The 22453-nt window shown below is 43.1% G+C and overlaps 1 protein-coding gene across 1 annotated transcript in view; it reads left to right on the top strand.

Annotated features, from left to right (window-relative positions):
* The first annotated feature begins 233 nt into the window (after nt 1–233).
* LOC139368314 (beta-citrylglutamate synthase B-like) overlaps nt 234–22453 on the top strand; it is a 37013-nt gene continuing 14793 nt past the window's right edge. Inside the window, exons 1-3 of the mRNA XM_071107063.1 lie at nt 234–1130; nt 8725–8955; nt 16712–16798. Of these exons, the coding sequence (XP_070963164.1) occupies nt 968–1130; nt 8725–8955; nt 16712–16798 (481 nt within the window). The 5' untranslated portion in view covers nt 234–967. The remainder of the gene's footprint in view (nt 1131–8724; nt 8956–16711; nt 16799–22453) is intronic.

Genomic DNA, 22453 nt, shown 5'->3' with positions numbered 1-22453 from the left:
ATCAGCCTCCTGATTGGACAATAACCCCGGGTACATTCGTTCTCGTCCGGCGCCCCGGGGTTCATTTTAGAACCAATCCAATTGTCTAAAATACACGAACTCGGCCCATTCAGTGTCATGAGCGAGCTAAAACGAATGCACCTATTAATGCGCCCGTTGGTTGACAAGCTGCGATTGGTCGGTATGATGACATAAACTCGATTATCATTCTCCATCTATTTTCGGGGAACGCGGACAATTTTGTTGTAAACGAAGGGCGTGCTTGAAGAAAAACGCAGAACTGGAAACAAACGTGCACCTTTTCAGCACCCGATCCTCGTGGATAGCCGTACAGGTCCATTCCGCCAACAGCTAATCAATCAGACCAAACAAGCGTGGGTATACAAGCAGCAGCCTTCTTTTTTTCGATAATCATACAGCTACCACAATTGTGTTTTTCAGCCAAGCGGCTCCCACGTTCACTGGATAGCAGGCCTAGCTGTTGAATTCGATGAGCGGAGGATTCGAAGCAATACTGCACAAGCTTTGTTTGCCCTAAAGGGCTGCAAGTGCAAGGAGCCATAGCTAATACTGCTACAAGTATTGTTTGTAGAAGATAATACATGCTGATATAGATGAGAACGCCCTTATAAACAGTGTAGTGGAGTTACACAGCCTTTGTCTTGTGGTGCTTATGATTCAGCGGGATGTTGGATCGGATGGGACCAGGAATAACGGCCTGCAAATGAAGGGACGCAAGTAGAAATCGAGTAATTAGTCGACTCCATTTAAACGAACAGACTCAATCGTGGTATTTGCTTTTCCCCCTCCACATTGCTTGTTCGTGTAGCTGCACTCTATTGTGTGAGCATCTTTATTTTTCCCTTCGCTCTGACTAGGATCCTACTAGCTCGCCCGCCGCCCCCTTGGCCACAGCTGTGTATTCACTACAATTGTTTTAATCGGCACGACACAGTTCGATATAAACATGTGTTCTCGAGTTTGGTTTGTGACTGACCGGCGTATCCATCAGGAGTATCCGCAAGTTCAGATCCTTCGGGCTCTGAAACAGCGATGCTCCGAGGAGGATGTTGAATTCCGCTCTCTTCTCATGGACCAAATCGTGCTCACCATCAGCGAGGGACAATTAGGCAAGTATCACTAGATTTGAAGTTGTACATGCACTAGCGTAAGACAATAGTCATATATAGTTATATATACGATTTACTGTTTTGAATTGGGGTTGAATCGTGTATTTTTGTTGTCTATTATTGGATGTGTTTCAGTGTTAAGTTAGTGTATCCACTATCCAAGTTTTGCAGTAGACGGTATTGTTCGGGCAAGCAGCACACACACAGCTTCCCAGCGCGAGCTGCTGGTTAGCTAGCTAACAGTGTGACGGTGACCGCCTAACCCAGTTTCCAGACAGCCTTGAGTTGTCACTCACACGGGGATACTGCATGAATGATGCCAAGGCAAAACAATAGCTACATGGAATAGCTACTTTATCAAATAGGAAATATGCGTAGGAGTAAACACTGCGATAATATTGGCTATATACAAAGCCATACTCAACTCCACGATACCAAATCCGGAGGTGAGATGTACAGTACTTTGCTAGCTACATAGCTATCTATGTACAGGAGGCCGTAGAATAATTGGCCAGCTAACGTTATGCTAGATAGTTGTTGTGAAAAGCGCATCGCAATACAAAGAGAGTGGCTAGCTAGCAATGTAGGCTAGGGCTATACAGGCTATTCTTCATGGGCCAGCAAAGCTATGCTAACTCTCCCGAATTAAACGGAAGCATTTAAGCTGTAACTTTAGCAGAGGACGTAGTGCACTTTTCAATGATTTGTAATTAGCTAAGTGACGTTTGTAGTGGGTTTAGCTAGCTTGATTGTTTAATTCTTAGCTGCCTTCTCTTTTGTCATGCACGAGCCAACAGTTGCTAATACATAGTAGAAATTGGGTTTGTTACGAGGCATTTGCATGCAGGGACAACAGGCACAGAGGCATCAGAACACAGACTGGAGCACTGATGGCTGGTGGAACAAGTAAAACAATAGTTACAAGTTTATCACTAACTGATAATAAAACAAACTATTGGGCATCATTAATATAAGCAGTTTAGCATACACAAACTAATTTATGCTTTTATTCTTTGAATTTTGGGGCTCCAAGGCACTGCATCTAAGTGCTAGAGGTGTCACTACAGACCCTGGTTTGATCCCGGGCTGTATCACAACCGGCCATGAACGGGAGTCCTATAGGGCGGCACACAATTGACTTGCCTAGTTAAATAAATAATAAAATAAATGTGTTTTATGTGAACAATGTGGAAAGGTAAATTGGTGGAGTCTTTTTGGACAAGAATATTAGAATCCTTGTCCAAAAACGGCGCTTTAATTGTCATATCCTGGGTTGGTTGATTCAATGAGCTTTGTTTGATTTGTAGTTATGAAGGTTCATATTGGAAGAACAAGAGACCCTTGGAATTTTGTAGTGAGACAGGAGCTTGGGAGGGGGGCATTTAGCTCAATGAAGTGGCAGGCTGTTTTATAGCACATCTTACATGTTGGCATTGACTGGAGAGGGGGAGGGGGCAAGCTGACTCAGACCTGGAGGTGGGGAGGGGGAGCTGTCTCTTTGAAATGTGGCAGTGAGATTGGGAACGGCATCCAAATCCAAAGCCTTTTCTTCACCTGTAATGGAGCACGTCCAATCTGTTAACCAGTGTACTCTCTCCTAATCCTCCACGTAGGCTACGTGTCGATTGTGCTACTCTACAACAGTTTAAACAAGATAGGCTAACGATGTACACAACCTACATCATCATTATGTTATAAAAATGGTCAAAACCACTCAGTTTGTCATTGGCAAGGAGTCAGAAAATAAATAGATGTTTGTGGGAATGTAGTCATAGCAGGCCAACAATGGCCTAATTGGTAGATAGTCTTCAATGCTGGATAATCTGTGAGAAACCCAGGAGGAAGGGAGGGTAGGACTATTGGCCTAGATAGGTAGGGAAATAGACAGCTGTCTAGGTTAGCCAGAGCTACAACTGGAGCAGGGTTGTGTCCTGTAGGGCCTGCCCTCTAATCCCAGCTGGCCCCAGATCTACATATATGGCTTTAGTCGTTAGTGTTGACATCACAGATTAACGGCCATTGGAGAGTTTGGCCATAATGGCAGCTTTAGGTCACACTAAACCATTTTTCACACTAAGCCATTCAACCAATCCCATCAACCCTGTGAAACCCACAGTTCAGGTGGATCATTATGAGATTATTATAAAACTAAATTAAGTAGCAGAGAGAACAGTCTGTGGCCTGGAAACTTTGACAATGTTTTGGGCCTTCCTCTGACACTGACGTTGATAACGGCAGACTCTGGCCTTGACCCCACTGTCCTAGGGTGTCTCAGGGGGAGTTGGGATATGCAAAAAACACATTTCCAAATAGGACAAATATATGGAAATGGTACATATAGAAGCACCCACCAAATTATTATTATTATTATTATGTCCACTGCCAAACCCAATGGTCATCCAAAGGAATCTCACATCCCATGATTCAGAAATAAAGAGTTGTGCACGAGGAAGACAGGTTATGAATTGATTAATTATTATTTGGCCTTCCTTGTGGAGGCCACACAAACACACTTGTCAATGCTAGACAAATATAACATGTCCATAATATTATAGAAAAGGCAATAGGACATAGGATCTCATGAGCGATGGCCAATTTAACACATTGTGATTTTCCACCAGCAGTCATATGATGTGAGACAAGATGCATCATTAATAGACCAAGGATGGAATTCTCTATCTTTCTTTAATCCTAATCTTGGCATCGAACACTGAGGAAAGACTCCCAATTGACGAACTATGCTGAACTATAACAGCTTTCCCATGTGGGCATATGAACACTTCTGCTTTTGACAAGGCCGTTTTAGCTCAATTGTTTTAGCTTAAACTAAAATAATTTGATAAATAGGAATAGCCTATTTCCCAAGACATTGTCAGTTGTAAAATCTTGTATTCAATGAAGGACAAACGTGCCTTGGAAATGGCAAAGAGCAAAGTGTGAGGAAACACCAAGTCGCCTGAAGAATAGGTTCAGCTGGTTTTTAGAATGGAACAGAGAAGTCAGTGTAGCATTTCACCTCTCTTTATTAGCCTATGGCTGAAGTTGAATGGATAATTCACTTGTCTCCCAATATAATGTCAGCATTCGGCTGTATTTAGCTTGGGTAATGATCCCCATTTTCTGAATTTGGAAGTGAAATGCATATAGGTTGATATGTGTTTAATCCTTCCTTTATAAACAGATATAGAAAGAAATAAGCTACTTTCATGTTATCTTTTTGTTTACAACACTTTTAGCCTATTTAATAAAGTGTTGAAGGGTACACTAAGGTCGTATGCTAGTTGACATGGCAGGTCAGGGAGAGATTATCAGTTTTTATGAGTTTCTTTTTTAAAATCTTGTGATGTAATAACGCCCTGGCGGTCAAAGACTGATAATTCCTCTCCCACTGTAGCGAGCTGTGTCACGACAACTCATTTGCTTGCTCTCAAGTGATGGGAAAAGGTGCATTTGCATATTAGGACTCTGTATTTGGCAAAGCAGTTTACATAGTTCTAGATAGATATGAGGCCGCAGGGCATTAATGGTTATTATACCAAGGGAAACACTCACTACCTCATGGATGCTGTCCTCTCCAATCAATCAGACAGTGCATAGGCGAAGCCGTCCCTGTGTGTCACAAAACACATCTTAATGTCACTTCAAATCCTGCCTAAGAACACATGAGGCGTTGTTGTCAATACCAACCAGTTAGGATTGAAACCTGGCCCATGAAATTAAATGACATACACCGTACGCCATCAGCTGATGCATTAGTATGGTATTGGTTGGGTTACATTAGGGATGGGCAATTTTGATGGGGATAGGGGCCACAAAAAAGAGGCTCATGGTTCTGCGTACCCACATCCATACCCCTCCCCTTGCGAGCAAAACAGTTCTGCACACTTCCTTTGGTCCAGCTTGATCCTTGCTGACAGGGCCAGCAGCAGCACATTCAGTAGCAGCCTAATCACAGTGTGTGATTGAGGGCGTTTTCAGCTAAATAGACCTGAAGTACAATAAATAACCTACTATAGCACATATTGTGATAAAGAACATCAACTGAGATGTTGATTATTATTGGAGATGAGCAAATCACATAGTAGTTCTAACAAGAGACAGACTCTTGCAAGGAATAACTCAATAGGTTATTCTCTAAATGATTGTATACAATTGCTTAATAGGCCCAGTCCCTACATATTTGGAATGCAACAATGCATGGTAATTTCTCACATAAACATTGCAAAAGTCCACACACCATCTGACAACAGCTGAAAATCACAGTTTAATGTGTGTGTGTGTGTTTGTGTCGGCTACGTGGCTGTATTGTCGCTAGACAAGACCAGTGTCCAGCCAGCCAGTCACCCACCCTTTCCCCAGAGGAAGTGGTGCCCGCCTGGCCCGTGCCAATGCTGTGGCCAGGGCTGGCAAAGCTCGTTGAGTGTTGGCATGTCAGCCCAGCCTTATTGTGACATCACGGCGGAATGCACAGAATGCCAGAGCGGGATGGGAGCCCCCCACTCAGCAGTTATGGAGCCAGTCAGCCCTGTCAGACACAACAAAAATAACACACAGTTCAACACCCGTGGGGACGGAAGGCCCTGCACACGGAAAGATGACTGGTAGATTAGTTGGCCGTAAACATCATTTTGTCACTAGAAATTGGAAACACTATATGCCCGAATGGTCCTTCTGCCAAAGGGAATAGAGGGTTATAAGAACATTTTGTAAATGTTTTCAAAATGACTGTCTGACAGTACTATGAGCGCACTGGATGCGAACAGATTCATCAGGGTTTTTCCATGTGACCTGTGTAGTTGCCTTGGAAACCGACACAAGTGATGTGGACACCGAATACTGTCTTGGCCAGTGTCCTTTGATACTTCATTGTAGCATGGCTCACATAACGGCTGCACAATCAAACCAGTATGAATGGGGGGGGGGGGGTGCATGCAGTGAGTGAATTCCCCAATTGAATACTGAGAGTGAGAGGAGGGGGGGACAGGCAGGGTTATTCCTAAACAAACACTTTCCACTTCTGACTCATCCCCTGCCACATACACACACTTCTCCCCACCTCCCCTGCAGTTCTTTATGCATACATCTCCATCCTTTTCTATTGTCCTGCTGCATTTATCTCTGACCATCGTTTGAACCAAAAATGGCCCATCTCCTTCCTTCTTTCTGTGACTTCTCAAGCATCAGTTTGAAGTTTGAATGAATGCTTACGAGCCTGCTGCCGTCTACCACCGCTCAGTCAGACTGCTCTATCAAATCATAGACTTAATTATAATATAATAAACACAGAAATACGAGCCTTTGGTCATTAATTTTTATAAGTTAAGTTTAATGCTAGCTAGCAACTTACTCCTAGCTGCTCCTAGCTGCACTCGCGTAACAGGTGGTCAGCCTGCCACGCAGTTTCCTCGTGGAATGCAATGTAATCGGCCACAATCGGCATCCAAAAATGCAGATTACCGATTTGTTATGAACACTTGAAATCGGCCTTAATAAATCGGCCATGTTAAAATCTCACAGTGAGAATGTAACCTTGAGCATAACAACGTTCAAACACGCAAACTATGTCAATATCAATACACATATGTATGCAATCTATAGATAGCTATTTATAGCCGATCTCTTGTATACTTTAAACAAATTTGGTGCAAAATCTATCAGAGAATAGGTGCTGGTAGCACCTCTTGCGTGTATGATTGTAGAGAGCTCTTATGTGTATTTAGGTTCAGTCAATCTCCCAGGCTTAAGACTGGCTACATGAGTTATAAAACATGTTTGCAGGGTTGGTTCTGCATAGCTTGTTGAAATGGGGTGTTCTGGTGCCGCTCAGGCATTTTAAGGTATTTACTATAGATCTGGTAGCTGAGAGATGTAGATGGTATCTATGATTGTGTTTTAGATTGTGTATTTTAACTGTTGTTTGTATTCTAATGTGTAAAATGCTGGGCATTTGTCTCAATGGGACTCCCTGTTGAAATAAATGTGCTTATACCTTCCTATATTGGGAGAAAGCACTGAACTATAAGCTGTATTAAGTATACTGCTGGGGATCTGTGCTCCTCTGGGGGCGATGACTCTTGGCCTTGAGGCCAGAGAAGTTGGCAGTGCCACAGGGAGCATGTGGATGTGAGCAGGGTGTGATGTGAGTAAGCGACACGGGCCGGACCCAGTCCAACTGAAGCACTAACACCACTAGGCTACCCTGCCTGGACCCACACCTCTGCTACACAGGGCCAGCTCAGAGCTCACACATCCAGAGCAGCTCGATAATGACTGGCCCTGCGTCATTATCAAACACAGCAGGATCCACTCACAACTTGTCTAGGCCTACGTGTTGGTGCTGTGGGAACAGATTTCTGGGGTTGTTTGTGGGATGCTAATGTGACATGTGAGGGACTGATGGGAGGGACTGGTGGCAAGAACGTTCTAAACAGACGCTACTTTTAGGTTGTCTGGTTGTTGTGCGATACATGCAAGCCACTGTAGCTACCAGAGTTGATCTGCAAAATGTTATCAATGAAATATGTTCTCTTGACATTAGTGAAAGTGTAGACTGTTCATATGATTAATCAATAATATCCAATGATGTCTATATGAAACTACCATAAAACTTAAATTAATAGCCAGGGCGTTTATTTACTTAAATCATTGAACACAACAAGCGCTTATTAGAGACAGGCTTCTATTTGAGCCAGGCATCTATTTCTTTAATGTGCACAGTTTTTACTAATTTGCATAGTTAATTGTTTAATTCCAGCCTTCACTTCCAGCATTTTAATACATTTCTTCATTTCGTGCACTAATGTGTTATCATTTACACGCGGTCATGTTTCTTTTGTATTAGTATGCCTCTATTAAAAAATATCAAACTTTTCTTGACCATAATTATTCTCCTCTGACTGTACATTTTTGTCAATTCTTACTTCAAATCAAAATGTATTTGTCACATACAAGGTGTTTAGCAGATGTTGTTGCGGGTGTAGCGAAATGCTTGTGATTCTAGTTCCGACAATGCAGCAATATCTAACAAGTAATACCTAACAACTTCCCAACAAATCCCAAATACACACTAATCTAAGTAAAGGAATGGAATTCAGAATATATAAATATATGGATGAGCAATGTCAGAGCAGCATAGACTAAGACACAGTAGATAGTATAGAATACAGTATATACATATGAGATGAGTAATGTAAGATATGTAAACATTGTTAAAGTGACCACAAAAGGGCGATCATCTGATTTCTAGGGTTCCGTACTTCCGAAGTTGTGACTGTTTTTGTGCTTGCAAGTTAGCTAGCCGTTCTCAGCTGTTAGCAGCTAATGGCGATAAAAACAGATGATTTTCATATTTTTTTAAGTCATTACTGAATTATTTAATGTAACAAATCAAACATTATTAAACCTTGTTTATTTGAAACAGTCTCTTATTTGATGAAAAGTGTGCCGTTGCCCGGCTAATAAAAAGGGACAGGCGGAAATTTGAGACTGCATTTCATTTAAATCTTTACGGTATGTGAAATGTGACATTTGGAATATTTCACGCTAAAAACCTATTTTGTCTCTCTCCTCTCACTCTCTCTCATTCCCTCTCCAGGTCTGCGGGTCGAGCAGGAGGTGGTGACGTCCTACCCTCAGGTGGCGGTGGTGCGAGTCCCCACCCCCTGGGTGCAGTCGGACAGCGACATCACAGTGCTACGCCACCTGGAAAAGATGGGCTGCCGGCTGGTCAACCGGCCCCAGGCCATCCTCAACTGCGTCAACAAGTTCTGGACCTTCCAGGAGCTGGCCGGCCATGGGGTCCCACTCCCTGACACCTTCTCCTACGGTGAGCTACTAAGCTTGGTCATATTATTCCTGATTCCTGAGCTTAGAAAATCCAGTGTATGAATTCGGTGTATTCTTGTATTGGATATATGCCAATCATGCTTTTGAATGCACTTGAGTTGGTCTGAGAGTGTCCTTACAAAGTTCTACAACCAGGATTAACTTAAGTCACCCAAGAGACCGGAGTCTGGTCGAGTGGGTAAAGTATGAAACACACCGAGAATCTCACTGCTGATAGACTGCAGAAAAGTACTTATCACAGTGGGAGGCCGTTCCTTCTCTTGCTTGAACAAAAGCGGTACCTGCTGTGGGCCGACCCGGTAGAGACGAACCTAGCAAGGCTCGTCAGTGGCCAAAAACTTGACTTTGATCCAATCAGAGAGCACAAACCCCACTTGGGGTAGCCCAAAAAATAAAATGAGAAAAGAGGGCATTTTCTCCGTAAATCCATGGTGAACCAGTCACACTTCATATGCAATGTAGGCTATGGGATGGTAGTTAGCTAAGTGCACAGACCCAATGCGCACAACACTAAATACTTCCTCCAAGCTAGCTAACCACTTAAGCACTCCTTAGCTAGCTAGCCATAGCCACATGAAGTAGGGGTGCTGAGGGTGCTACAGCACCCCCTGACAAATCATTATAAATGAAAGAAAAACATATTTTTTCAAAAAAGTAGTCCACTGGGCCTTTATTAGCCCCCCCCAAATGTCTCAGCACCCCTCTTCACATGGCCATGTAGCTAGCAAATATGCTAACACTAGTTGATCTTAAGAATGCATCATAAAATAAAAAGCATTTGACCCATCCAGTCCCCTCTGTCATCATCACTTTCTCAAACACTCTAAAAAAAATATTTGTCACATTTTGCCTGGAATCTCTGACTTCTCTACTTTGGACAAAGCAGGATGTGGAATAATACAGGCAGGCAACGAGGCCTGTAAGCCAAAACCACACTTGCTGTGTTTTTATTTTGTCTTAAGACTAAACCAAAGCAGAGAGGAAAGGTGTATTTTAATATATTTAGTGCCACTGCAGAAATCTAGTGCTTTGTATTTTGGTGAGGGCAACCTAACACTCCTCAGACTACAAAGAGGCCGGGGTGTTTATGTAACACGCCCCTCCACCAACCATCATGACTTGGACAATAAAAAAATCCCTCCCTGCTGCCCCTAACCTCCTCTGGCTCTCCTGCCGTAGCAGCCGGTGACGTGGTAGAGCTGGGCCTGACATTTGCTGCTGCTCTCTTTCGCTCTGTCTCACAGCAGAGTGTGGACGTGTGCTTTTTGGAGAAGGCATGTGCAGGGCAGCTCACATCTGGTCTTCTGTCAAAAGGCCAGACCACAGACAGAGAGCACCCAAAAATTGCAGTGTTCAATATTCCACATTAGTTCAGGCCCAGACAGCAAAACTAAGCAGATTTCGCTCTCCAGATGGCGTTTAAATGTCAGAAATTGTCCTGCTGGTCAATTGAATTTGATGTATTACTAGATATAGTCATATGAAAAGTCAGAGACGGCAGAACAACCAAGTATTAAAAGTATACGTCGGTATTTTGGATAATTTCCTATTTACGGAGAGAAAGACTAACTCATGGATACCATTTTTATGTGTATGCGTGCAAGTTGAAGGTAGCATATCGTTATTTTAGCGCAATTGCTGGAAGTCTATGGATATCTACTAGCTATCTTCTCTTAAAAGCAGGGAAATTAGCACTTTGTACTCTAAGTATATATGAAATTGTAAAATTTTAATTATAGTTATTTATTTTTGGAACTATTTTCTCCTAACTACGCATTTTATTAATCCGCTGTGACGGTGGGCAAGGATGGGCTGTGTGTGAGCTGGCCAGCTGAGACGTCGGGACAGCGGCAGTTTTGAACAAGTTTGCTAGCTAGATATCAAGTAGGCAACGTGTGAGAAGAGAACATCAATTGTAAAACCCACAGAAGAACAAGAGTACATCAACAGTCCAAAACTATAGTAGCAGCCATGACTGTGAATATTCTTGACACTGCTGGAAGTATTTTCACGCTATTGGCTAGTTTACGTTACCTTGACAGCTAGCTAGCACATGTAGTAAGTAGAGTGTGGTGAGACTTGGGTTACATCAACGGACTACCATCACTAGTCCAATATTGAAAATGGTTTGTGGGTATGCTGTAAAAGTTTGCAATAACAAACCAAGGAAGTGGTCGGCTATAATCTTTCACAAACTTCCATTGAATAATCCGGACTAATTTAAACTATGGCTAGTTGCCGTGAATATAGACAACGCTGACCAAGGACCTCAAAGGTTGTAGCTATTTTTTTAGAGGATGAACTGACGAGCCATAAGATGAGACGTTTCCTGACGCATACAGTGGTCATTCTACGCACGCCAGAACAAAGTAGAATGGGGTAAGTGTGATGATGATCTAACAGTATCTGATTGATTGAGTAGGAGCTAGCTGTTCTCATGATAAAATGTGATAGGCCTGTCAATTGTCTTGTGGATAAACTGTCCATGTCATCCATTACATTTAATGGAATGCCCTCCTCTCAAAGCCAAAGTATAGCTGAGTACAACAAAACAACTTAAAATTCACAAAACTATGTGATGTCCTTTCATTATAAAAAATTGTGTGGTGCCATTATTTTAATCATTATTCAAATTGATTTAAACACTTTCCACCTAATTATACAATTTCCACATGCTTTAGAAACAAATGAATTGGCTTGACTTTATGGTGTTAGCTATGTAATAGGTGACAGCATGCCACAATAACAAAACAGCTATTATGGCTTTCTTCAAATGTGTTCTCGTTTGCTTATGAATACCAACATTTCCTGTACCCTTTTCCTTTATTTTTAACTAAAGTTGAGATAGATGACGTGACTGCTGTGGACTGTCCACAAGGAACGGACTCCATGTCTGCTGAAGTAACATCGCATTCAGAACCAGAATAGAGGACAAGCCTCAACAGTTGTTGGTAGGTACTCAAAATATGCCATCAATGTTCTGGTTTACACTTTTTGGCACTTCTTTTGTCATATTGGGATGGTAATGCAATCATTGGCCTGTCTAGACAGATTTATTCTAACAAAAGGACAGGTAGCCCCTCCAGGATAGTTTGGTTGATTTGGGGAAAGTGGGGGGGTTTCTCTGGGGGATGGTGCTCCCTTTCAAGTGTGCTCAGAGGCTCCCCTTTTCTAGTGTGCGACATGACCAAAAGTATGAAAATCTAATTCCAAAATCATGGGAGTTAATATGTAGTTGGTTCCCTCTTTTTTGCTGCTATAACAGCCTCCACTCTTCTGGGAAGGCTTTCCACTAGATGTGGGAACATTGCTGTGGGGACTTGCTTCCATTCAGCCACCAGAGCATTAGTGAGGTCAGGCACTGATGTTGGGTGATTAGGCCCGGCTAGCAGTCGGCGTTCCAATTCATCCCAAAGGTGTTTGATGGGGTTGAGGTCAGGGCTCTGTGCAGTCAAGTTCTTCCACGCCGATCTCGACAAACCATTGTCATGCTGAAACAGGAAAGTGCCTTCCCCAAACTGTTGCCACAAAGTTAGAAAAACAGAATCGTCTCGAATGTGCTTGTATGCTGTAGCTTTAAGATATCCCTTCACTGGAACAAATGTGGCCTAGCCCGAACCTTGAAAAACAGCCCCAACTTTACAGGTGGCACTATGCATTCGGGAAGGTCGCGTCCTGGCATCCGCCAAACCCAGATTCGTCCGTCAGACTGCCAGATGGTGAAACGTGATTCATCACTCCAGAGAACGCGTTTCCACTGCTCCAGAGTCCAATGGTGGGGAGCTTTACACCACTCCAGCTGGCGCTTGGCATTGCACGGGGTGATCTTAGGCTTGTGTGCGGCTGCTTGGCCATGAAAACTCATTTCATGAAGATCCCGACGAACAGTTCTTGTGCTGACGTTGCTTCCAGAGGCAGTTTGAAACTCTGTAGTGAGTGTTGTAACCGAGGACTAACGATTTTTATGCACTACGAGCTTCAGCACTTGGCGGTCCCGTTCTGTGATCTTGTATGGCCTACCACTTCGCGCCTGAGCCAATGGTTGCTCCTAGACGTTTCCACTTCACAATAACAGCACTTAGTTGACTGGAGCAGCTCTAGCAGGGCAGAAATTTGACGGTTCCATGTTGAAAGTCACTGAGCCATTTTCCTGCCAATATTTGTCTATGGAGATTGCATGGATGTGTGCTCGATTTTTATACGCCTTTCAGCAACGGGTGTGGCTGAAATAGCCGAACCCACTAATTTGAAGGGGTGTCCACATACTTTTGTATATGTAGTGGATATACACTACGTCAATCACTGCACTAATCTGATCCACTGCATCCAGCCTGATTGCAATGTAGCAAAGCAAGATGTATGTTATTTTTTATATGTACGACAACTTCCTTGTGTTTAGATTGTATTCACTGGTTTATCGTCTTCTCTTGCCTCATTTCAGGCACTCCAAGATCCAACGTTGTCTACCCAAAACAATCAAAACAGTGGATTGCACGGCTGATATATCAACCCACCGCTCAAAGATTCAGGGATGACCTGATGGAGATCACCCTGCAGAGACGAATGGACAAATACTTGGAGCCCAAACAAATCCTGTGGAAGAGGCTGTTGTTTGGCTGCCAACATAACCCCATGCAAAAACCCAGCAAGGAGGAGGTCATTACTGGTATCTCCATTAGCTATTCTTCCTTGGGTCCACATAAACACGACAAGTAACAAAACACTCTGATAGACAATTGCAGCACACACATCAAGATTCAAGTACACTTGGGGCTATTCTGACACCCCCAACTGACATGGTCCTCCTTGCACTACTACCTAATACAAACACACTTATTGTAACATCATTTGTTAGCCTCTGGTCATTATCTGTCTGCATCTTTAGCATGAAAAGAAAATCCATTCACTTTAGACTACTGCTATACCTACTTTGTACTGTCTATTTTATTGTATATTTACTTTTTATTGCTGTGAATTGTGTGAATGTCTTGTCTATACTGTGTATTTTACATTATGTGCAGTGATCTGTATTGTGTTGTATAAAATAAATAATTGCCGGTTCATCGATTGTCATGTCATTACATAGGTCTCTACCTTTAATATTCAAATGTTACTGAAACATTGACTTGACTCCTATATTTCATTCACACAACTATCTCATACTGTAATGAATTACTTATAGTAGATATTAACTAAAATGGCAGTGATTTGACAGAATTGGAACGAAATAAGTTGTACTGGTTCAAACAGCATTTATTAAAGTGATTTGTCTAAATTAGTTTGGCAATATCTGTCTGTGAAGCTAAATCATCAGAGTGTAATTACAACAGGCCCATTACATCCTCTTTCTTCTTGAATCCCATGTAGACTCATGTGGGCGAGGGATATTTGAGGCGAATGGCAGAAGCAACACGTGAATGCATGACTTCTGGTCCCAGTCTATAGCCCTTCAGTGCCTACTCCAACACCAACACTGCAACCAGCCTGTATTGACTAAGAACAACTAAGTTGTTATTTGTGAGTAGCTAGAGCCAAAATGTAATAACAGGAAAGAATTTAATTTGATCAGAATGAAATTATAAAACAAAAGTTAATAGATCTTTTAAATGTTGTTACTGTGTGCTGGGACAAGCAAGAGTATTGTCACTTACTCGATAGACAGTGGTCCAGCAGGTATGGGCTACTTTTTCCAGTTTATTTTTGGGACCGAAGAATCCAGGTTTGATGAAAGCATAAAAGTCCTTGCGGTTTGTTAGTCTCTGGGTGCGCTGCTCTCTTCGCTGTAGATACACTACATGATCAAAAGTATGTGGACACCTGCTCTTCGAACATCTCATTCAAAAATCATGGACATTAATGTGGAGTTGGTCACCCCCATTTTGCTGTTATAACAGCCTCCACTTTTCGGGAAAGGCTTTCCACTAGATGTTGGAACATTGCTGCGGGGACTTTCTTCCATTCAGCCACGAGCATTAGTGAGGTCGGGCACTGATGATGTGCGATTAGGCCTGGCTAGCAGTCGACGTTCCAATTCATCTCAATAGTATTTGACGGGGTTGAGGTCAGGACTGTGCAGGCCAGTCAATTCTTCTACACTGATCTCGACAAACCATTTCTGTATGGACCTCACTTTCTGCACTGGGGCATTGTCATGCTGAAACAGGAAAGGGCCTTCCCCAAACTGTTGCCACAATGTTGGAAGCACAGAATCGTCTAGAATGTCATTGTATGCTGTAGCATTAAGATTTCCCTTAACGGGAACTAAGGGGTCTAGCGCGAACCATGAAAAACGGTACCAGACCATTATTCCTCCTCTTCCAAATGTATAGTCTGCACTATGCATTGGGGCAGGTAGCGTTCTGCTGGCTTCTGCCAAGCCCAGATTCGTCCGTTGGACTGCCAGATGAAGCGCGATTCATCACTCCAGAGAACGCGTTTCCACCACTCAGGCCGATGCTTGGCATTTTGCATGGTGATCTTAGGCTGCTCGGCCATGGAAACCCACTTCATCAAGATCCCAACGAATAGTTCTTGTGCTGACGTTGCTTCCAGAGGCAGTTTACAACTCAGTAGTGAGTGTTGCAACCGAGGGACAGACGATTTATACGCGCTTCAGCACACCCGTTCCCGTTCTGTGAGCTTGTGTGGCCTACCACTTTGCAGCTAAGCCGTTGTTGCTTCTAGACGTTTCCATGTCACAATAACAGCACTTACAGTTGACCGGAGCAGTTCTAAACTGACTTGGAAAAGTGGCATCCTATGACGTGCCACGTTGAAAGTCACTGAGCTCTTAAGTAAGGCCATTCCACTGACAAGTTTGTCTATGGAGATTGCATTGCTGTGTGCTCGATTTTATACACCTGTCAGCAACGGGTGTGGCTGAAATAGCCAAGTCCACTAATTTGAAAGAGTTTCCACATACTTTTGGTCATGTAGAGTATCAAGCCCCACTCAGCACAGCACAAACACTCTTTGTTGGTTGATATGCCCCGCCGTCCCCCTCAGACCAGGGTCTCGCCACAACTTCTGCTATCTCGTCTACTGACTCCGCTGATTCCCCCTCCCTCCTAAATTCTGTCTCTAACAAATATGGCTCTGAATAGAAATGTTCTTCTACTACCTCAAAGTCTGACATGATTCATCAAATGTTATTATTATTGGCAAATCATCATGTTATTATGATGATTTGCCAATAAGCAAGTGAGCTAGCTACTAAAAAGAACCCAAAGTAGTCCGTGAATGAGGAAGTTGATAGTCAATTTTACTGATAATCATCAGAAATTACATTCTAATTTATAAAATATTGATTACTGTGTATAGCTTTGTAAGTTTTTATAAATGATCGACCACCCAGATTTGGAGAAGTTAGGTCTATTTCCCAGGAGATGGTTAGTAGATACCCATAGACTTCCAGCAATTGCGGTAAGCTAATGATATGCTGCCTTCAACTTCCTTAGAACTGCATGCATAGACATAAAAATGGTATTTGTGAGTTCATCTGACTCTGGGTAAGTAGGAAATTACCCCAAATACCGAAATATCCCTTGAACAAAGAATGACATACCCACAACAATCCTCACCCAATGGCAATCATTCCTTGCTTCACAAGTCAGAACATGGTTCCTATAGCAACACACCCCATTTTGCACAGTCAAATGACTGAGCTACACAGATGGTAATGGAGAGATTTTGATCATTGGACAAATTGTAACGTGTGTATCTTGTGTTATTCGTAGGAGGACACGAGAACTTCCGCAAGATGATTGATGAAGCGGAACCGCTGGGCTACCCTGTGGTGGTGAAGAACGCACGTGGTCACAGAGGTTAGTCTGACCGCAATCATCCCCCCATTCACCTCTCTCACTCCTCTCTTTAATATCAAAATCAGCCCAGGCCTCTCGTTTTTTGCAAAACTGCTTCTCGAATCCTCTTCCACCATTGTGTGCGTGACCAATAGCACTTCGGTCCACCCATAAAAGGAATTTAACAAAGGGGTGCTAAGTGATTGTCATTGTAAAAAGGAAAGCACATAGTACAAATCATCGACTGCTTATTTTTCAACTTTCCTTCTCATTTAGAGTAGGATTGCCAGAGAAGTTTTTGACTAATGTCAAGTTAGGAAAGAGATTGAACCTTAGCTATTTCTGGCCCATCAACTTTTTATTCATAGTCATTGACACTTTAATTGGTCTCCCATTGTCTGTGTCTATAACAATAGACTTTGGGTAATGACAGAGCCTAGATAGTAGTATCAAGAAAGGGCATTGTTAACGCTAGAACTGCCATAGGCAAACGGCCACTGAAGTTTGATTTTGTATATACAAACAAATCAGCCCCACCCAAAAAGCTACAGTGCATTCGGGAAGTATTCAGACCCCTTGACTTGTTCCACATTTTGTTACATTACAGCCTTATTCTAAAATTGATAAAATAGTTTTTTCCCTATACACAATACGCCATAAAAGTTTTTTTTTTTTTGCTAATATATAAAAATTACAAAGTATTCAGACCCTTTACTAAGAACTTGGATGAAGCACCATTGGCAGCAATTACAGCCTTGAGTCTTCTTCGGTATGACGTTACAAGCGTGGCACACCTGTATTTGGGGAGTTTCTCCCATTTTTCGCTGCAGATCCTATCAGGTTAGATGGGAATCGTTGCTGCACAGCTATTTTCAGGTCTCTCCAGAGGTGTTCGATCGGGTTCAAGTCCAGGCTCTAGCTGGGCCACTCAAGGACATTCAGCGACTTGTCCTGTAGCCAGTTCTATGTTGTCTTTGTGCTTAGGGTCGTTGTCCTGTTAGATGAATCTTCGCCCGAGTCTGAGGTCCTGAGCACTCTGGAGCAGGTTTTCATCGTTAATCTTTGCCTCGACCCTGACTAGTCTCCCAGTCCCTGCCGCTGAGAAACATCCCCGCAGCATGATGCTGCCACCATCCTGCTTCACCGTAGGGATGGTGCCAGGTTTCCTCTAGATGTGACGCTTGGCATTTGGGCCAAATCAATCAAATGTATCAATCAAATGTATTTATAAAGCCCTTTTTACATCAGCCAATGTCACAAAGAGCTATAAACCCAGCCTAAAATCCCAAACAGCAAGCAATGCAGATGTAGAAGCACGGTGGCTAGGAAAAACTCCCTAGAAAGACAGGAACCTAGGATGAAACCTAGAGAGGAACCAGGCTCTGAGGGGGTGGCCAGTCCTTTTCTGGCGGTGCCGGGTTGAGATTATAACAGTACATGGCCAAGATGTTCAACCGTTCATAGATGACCAGCAGGGTCAAATAATAATCACAGTGGTTGTAGAGGGTGCAACAGGTCAGCACCTCAGGAGTAAATGTCAGTTGGCTTTTCATAGTTGAGCATTAAGAGTTAGAGACAGCAGGTGTGGTAGAGAGAGAGTGTCGAAAACAGCACGTTCGGTGAATAGATCAGGGTTCCATAGCCGCAGGTAAAACAGTTGAAACTGGAGCAGCAGCACGACCAGGTGAACTGGGAACAGCAACGAGTCGTCAGACCAGGTAGTCCTGACGCATGGTCCCAGGGCTCAGGTCCTCCGGGAGGGAGAGGGAGAGCGAGAGAATTAGAGGGAGCATACTTAAATTCCTACATGACACCGGATAAGACAGAAGAAATACTCCAAAAATAACAGACTGACCATAGCCCCCAGTCACAAACTATTGCAGCATAAATACTGGAGGCTGAGACAAGAGGGGACGGGAGACACTGGCCCCGTCTGACGATACCCCTGGACAGGGCCAACCAGGCAGGATATAACCCCACCCACTTTGCCAAAGCTCAGCCCCACTCCACTAGAGGAATATCTTCAAACCATCACTTACTACCCGAGACAAGGCTGAGTATAGCCCACAAAGATCTCCCCCACGGCACGAACCCGAGGGGGGCGCCAACCCCGGACAGGAAGATCATGTCAGTGACTCAACCCACTCAAGTGATGCACCCCTGCTAGGGACGGGATGGAAGAGCACCAGTAAGCAAGTGGCTCAGCTCCCGTAATAGGGTTAGAGGCAGAGAATCCTGGTGGAGAGAGGGGAACCGCAAGGGCGGTTCATTGCTCCAGTGCCTTTCCGTTCACCTTCACACCCCTGGACCAGAATACACTCAATCATAGAACCTACAAAAGAGATGAGTCTTCAATAAAGACTTAAAGGTCGAGTCTGCGTCTCTCACATGGATAGGCAGACCATTCCATAAAAATGGAGCTCTATAGGAGAAAGACCTGCCTCCAGCTGTTTGCTTAGAAATTCTAGGGACAATAAGGAGGCCTGTGTCTTGTGACCGTAGCATACGTGTAGGTATGTACTAGAGGTCGACCGATTATGATTTTTCAATGCCAATACCGATTATTGAAGGAACAAAAAAAGCCGATACCGATTAATCGGACGATTTAAAAAACAATACTGAATGAACACTTATTTGAACTTAATATATTACACCAATAAAATCAATTTAGCCTCAAATAAATAATGTAACATGTTCAATTTGGTTTAAATAATGCAAAAACAAAGTGTTGGAGAAGAAAGTAAAAGTGCAATATGTGCCATGTAAGAAAGCTAACGTTTAAGTTCCTTGCTCAGAACATATGAAAGCTGGTGGTTCCTTTTTAACATGAGTCTTCAATATTCCCAGGTAAGAAAACAAGACGTTTATTCTTTCAGTGAAATACGGAACCGTTCCGTATTTTATCTAATGGGTGGCATCCATAAGTCTAAATATTCCTGTTACATTGCACAACCTTCAATGTTGTCATAATTACGTAAAATTCTGGCAAATTAGGCGGCCCAAACTGTTGCATATACCCTGTGTGCAATGAACGCAAGAGAAGTGACAATTTCACCTGGTTAATATTGCCTGCTAACTTGGTTTTCTTTTAGCTAAATATGCATGTTTAAAAATGTATATTGATTTTAAAGAAAGGCATTGATGTTTATGGTTAGGTACACATTGGAGCAAGGACAGTCCTTTTTCGCGAATACGCACTGCATCGATTATAGACGTGGCTGGGTCTTTCAGCATGACAATGATCCCAAACACACCGCCCGGGCAACGAAGGAGTGGCTTCGTAAGAAGCATTTCAAGGTCCTGGAGTGGCCTAGCCAGTCTCCAGATCTCAACCCCATAGAAAATCTTTGGAGGGAGTTGAAAGTCCGGGTTGCCCAGCAACAGCCCCAAAACATCACTGCTCTAGAGGAGATCTGCATGGAGGAATGGGCAAAAAATAACAGTTTGTGAAAACCTTGTGAAGACTTACAGAAAACGTTTGACCTCTGTCATTGCCAACAAAGGGTATATAACAAAGTATTGAGATAAACAGGGTAGCCTAGTGGTTAGAGCGTTAGACTAGTAACCGGAAGGTTGCAAGTTCAAACCCCCGAGCTGACAAGGTATAAATCTGTCGTTCTGCCCCTGAACAGGCAGTTAAACCCACTGTTCCTAGGCCGTCATTGAAAATAAGAATTTGTTCTTAACTGACTTGCCTAGTTAAATAAAGGTAAAATAAAATAAAATTGACCAAATACTTATTTTCCACCATGATTTGCAAATAAATTCATTAAAAATCCTACAATGTGATTTTCTGGATTTTTTTCCTCATTCTGTCTGTCATAGTTGAAGTGTACCTATGATGAAAATTACAGGCCTCATCTTTTTCAGTGGAGGAACTTGCACAATTGGTGGCTGACTAAATACTTTTTTGCCCCACTGTAGGTGTAGTTATTAGTGACTATGCAAGTGACTAAGTGACTATGCATAGATAACAGATAGTAGCAGCAACGTAGAAGAGGGTGTTTGGGGGGGGCAAATAGTTTGGGTTGCCATTTGTTTAGCTGTTCAGGAGTCTTATAGCTTGGTGGTAGAAGCTGTTTATAGAAGCCTCTTGGACCTAGACTTGGCACTTGCTACTGCTTGCCATGCGGTAGCAGAGAGAACAGTCTAGGACTAGGGTGGCTGGAGCCTTTGAGGATTTTTAGGATCTTCCTCTGACACTGCCTGGTATAGAGGTCCTGGATGGCAGGAAGCTTGGCCTGGTGATGTCTTGGGCCTTACGCACTACCCTCTGTTGTGCCTTGCAGACGGAGGCCAAGCAGTTGCCATACCAGGCAGTGATGCAACCCGTCAGGATGCTCTCGATGGTGCAGCTGTAAAACGTTTTGAGGATCTGAGGACCCATGCCAAATCTTTTCGTCTCTGGAGAGGGAATAGGTTTTGTTGTGCCCTCTTTACGACTGTCTTGGTGGCCTTGGACCATGTTAGTTTGTTGGTGATGTGGACGCCAAGGAACTTGAAGCTCTCAAACTGCTCCACTACAGCCCCGTCAATGAGAATGGGGGCGTGTTCAGTCCTCCTTTTCCTGTAGTCCACGATCATTTCCTTTGCCTTGATCACATTGAGAGAGAGGTTGTTGTCGTCCTTGCACCACACAGCACTTAATGATGGTGTTGGTGTTGGATTCGTGCCAGGCCATGCAGTCATGAGGGGACTGATGAGCACGCACCCCTGAGGGGCCCCCGTGTTGAGGCCATTACTATTTTCATGATTGGGTCAAGAGATATAGGATTAAAAAACTTGAGTGTCTCCCTTAATCCTAGGTCCTGGCAGTGTTGTGCAGACTCAGGACAACTGAGCTTTGGAGAAATATGCAGATTTAAAGAGGAGTCCTTAATTTGCTTTCTGATGATCATGATCTTTTCATCAAAGAAGTTCATGAATTTATCACTGCTGAAGTGAAAGCCATCCTCTCATGGAAATGCTTTTTATTTAGCGACAGTATCAAAAATACATTTGGGATTGTTCTTATTCGCCTCAATTAAGTTGGAAAAATAGGATAATCGAGCAGCAGTGAGGGCTCTTCAACATTGTGCGTTACTGTCTTTCCAAGCTAGTCGGGTGGATCTGTTAAGGTTTTCTTCTGTCGAAAGAGAGGAGGACCAAAATGCAGCTTGGTTATAAAGATGATAACGAACAATACAAAAACAATAAACGTAACGTGAAAAACCCGAAACAGCCCTATCTGGTGCAAACAAACACAGAGACAGGAACAATCACCCACGAAACACTCAAAGAATATGGCTGCCTTAATATGGTTCCCAATCAGAGACGATAAACACCTGCCTCTGATTGAGAACCACTCCAGGCAACCATAGACTTTTCTAGACAACTATACTACACCACAATCCCATAATCTACAGAAAAACCATAGACAAAACACACCACATAAATAACCCATGTCACACCCTGGCCTGACCAAAATAATAAAGAAAACACAAAATACTAAGACCAGGGCGTGACAGGATCAACATTTCCGTTCCAATTTTCTGGAAGCTATCTTCAGGGCTCGGGTATTTTCTGTATACCAGGTAGCTAGTTTCTTATGACAAATGTTTTTTGTTTTTAGGGGTGCGACTGCATCTAGGGTATTACGCAAGTAGACTTTAGTTCCTTAGTTAGGTGGTTAACCAA

Source organism: Oncorhynchus clarkii, chromosome 16 (assembly GCF_045791955.1).
Source record: "Oncorhynchus clarkii lewisi isolate Uvic-CL-2024 chromosome 16, UVic_Ocla_1.0, whole genome shotgun sequence".
NCBI classification, from domain to species: Eukaryota; Metazoa; Chordata; class Actinopteri; order Salmoniformes; family Salmonidae; genus Oncorhynchus; species Oncorhynchus clarkii.
The sequence above is the reverse complement of the archived record's forward strand: the minus strand, read 5'-3'. Positions and strand labels throughout refer to the sequence as shown.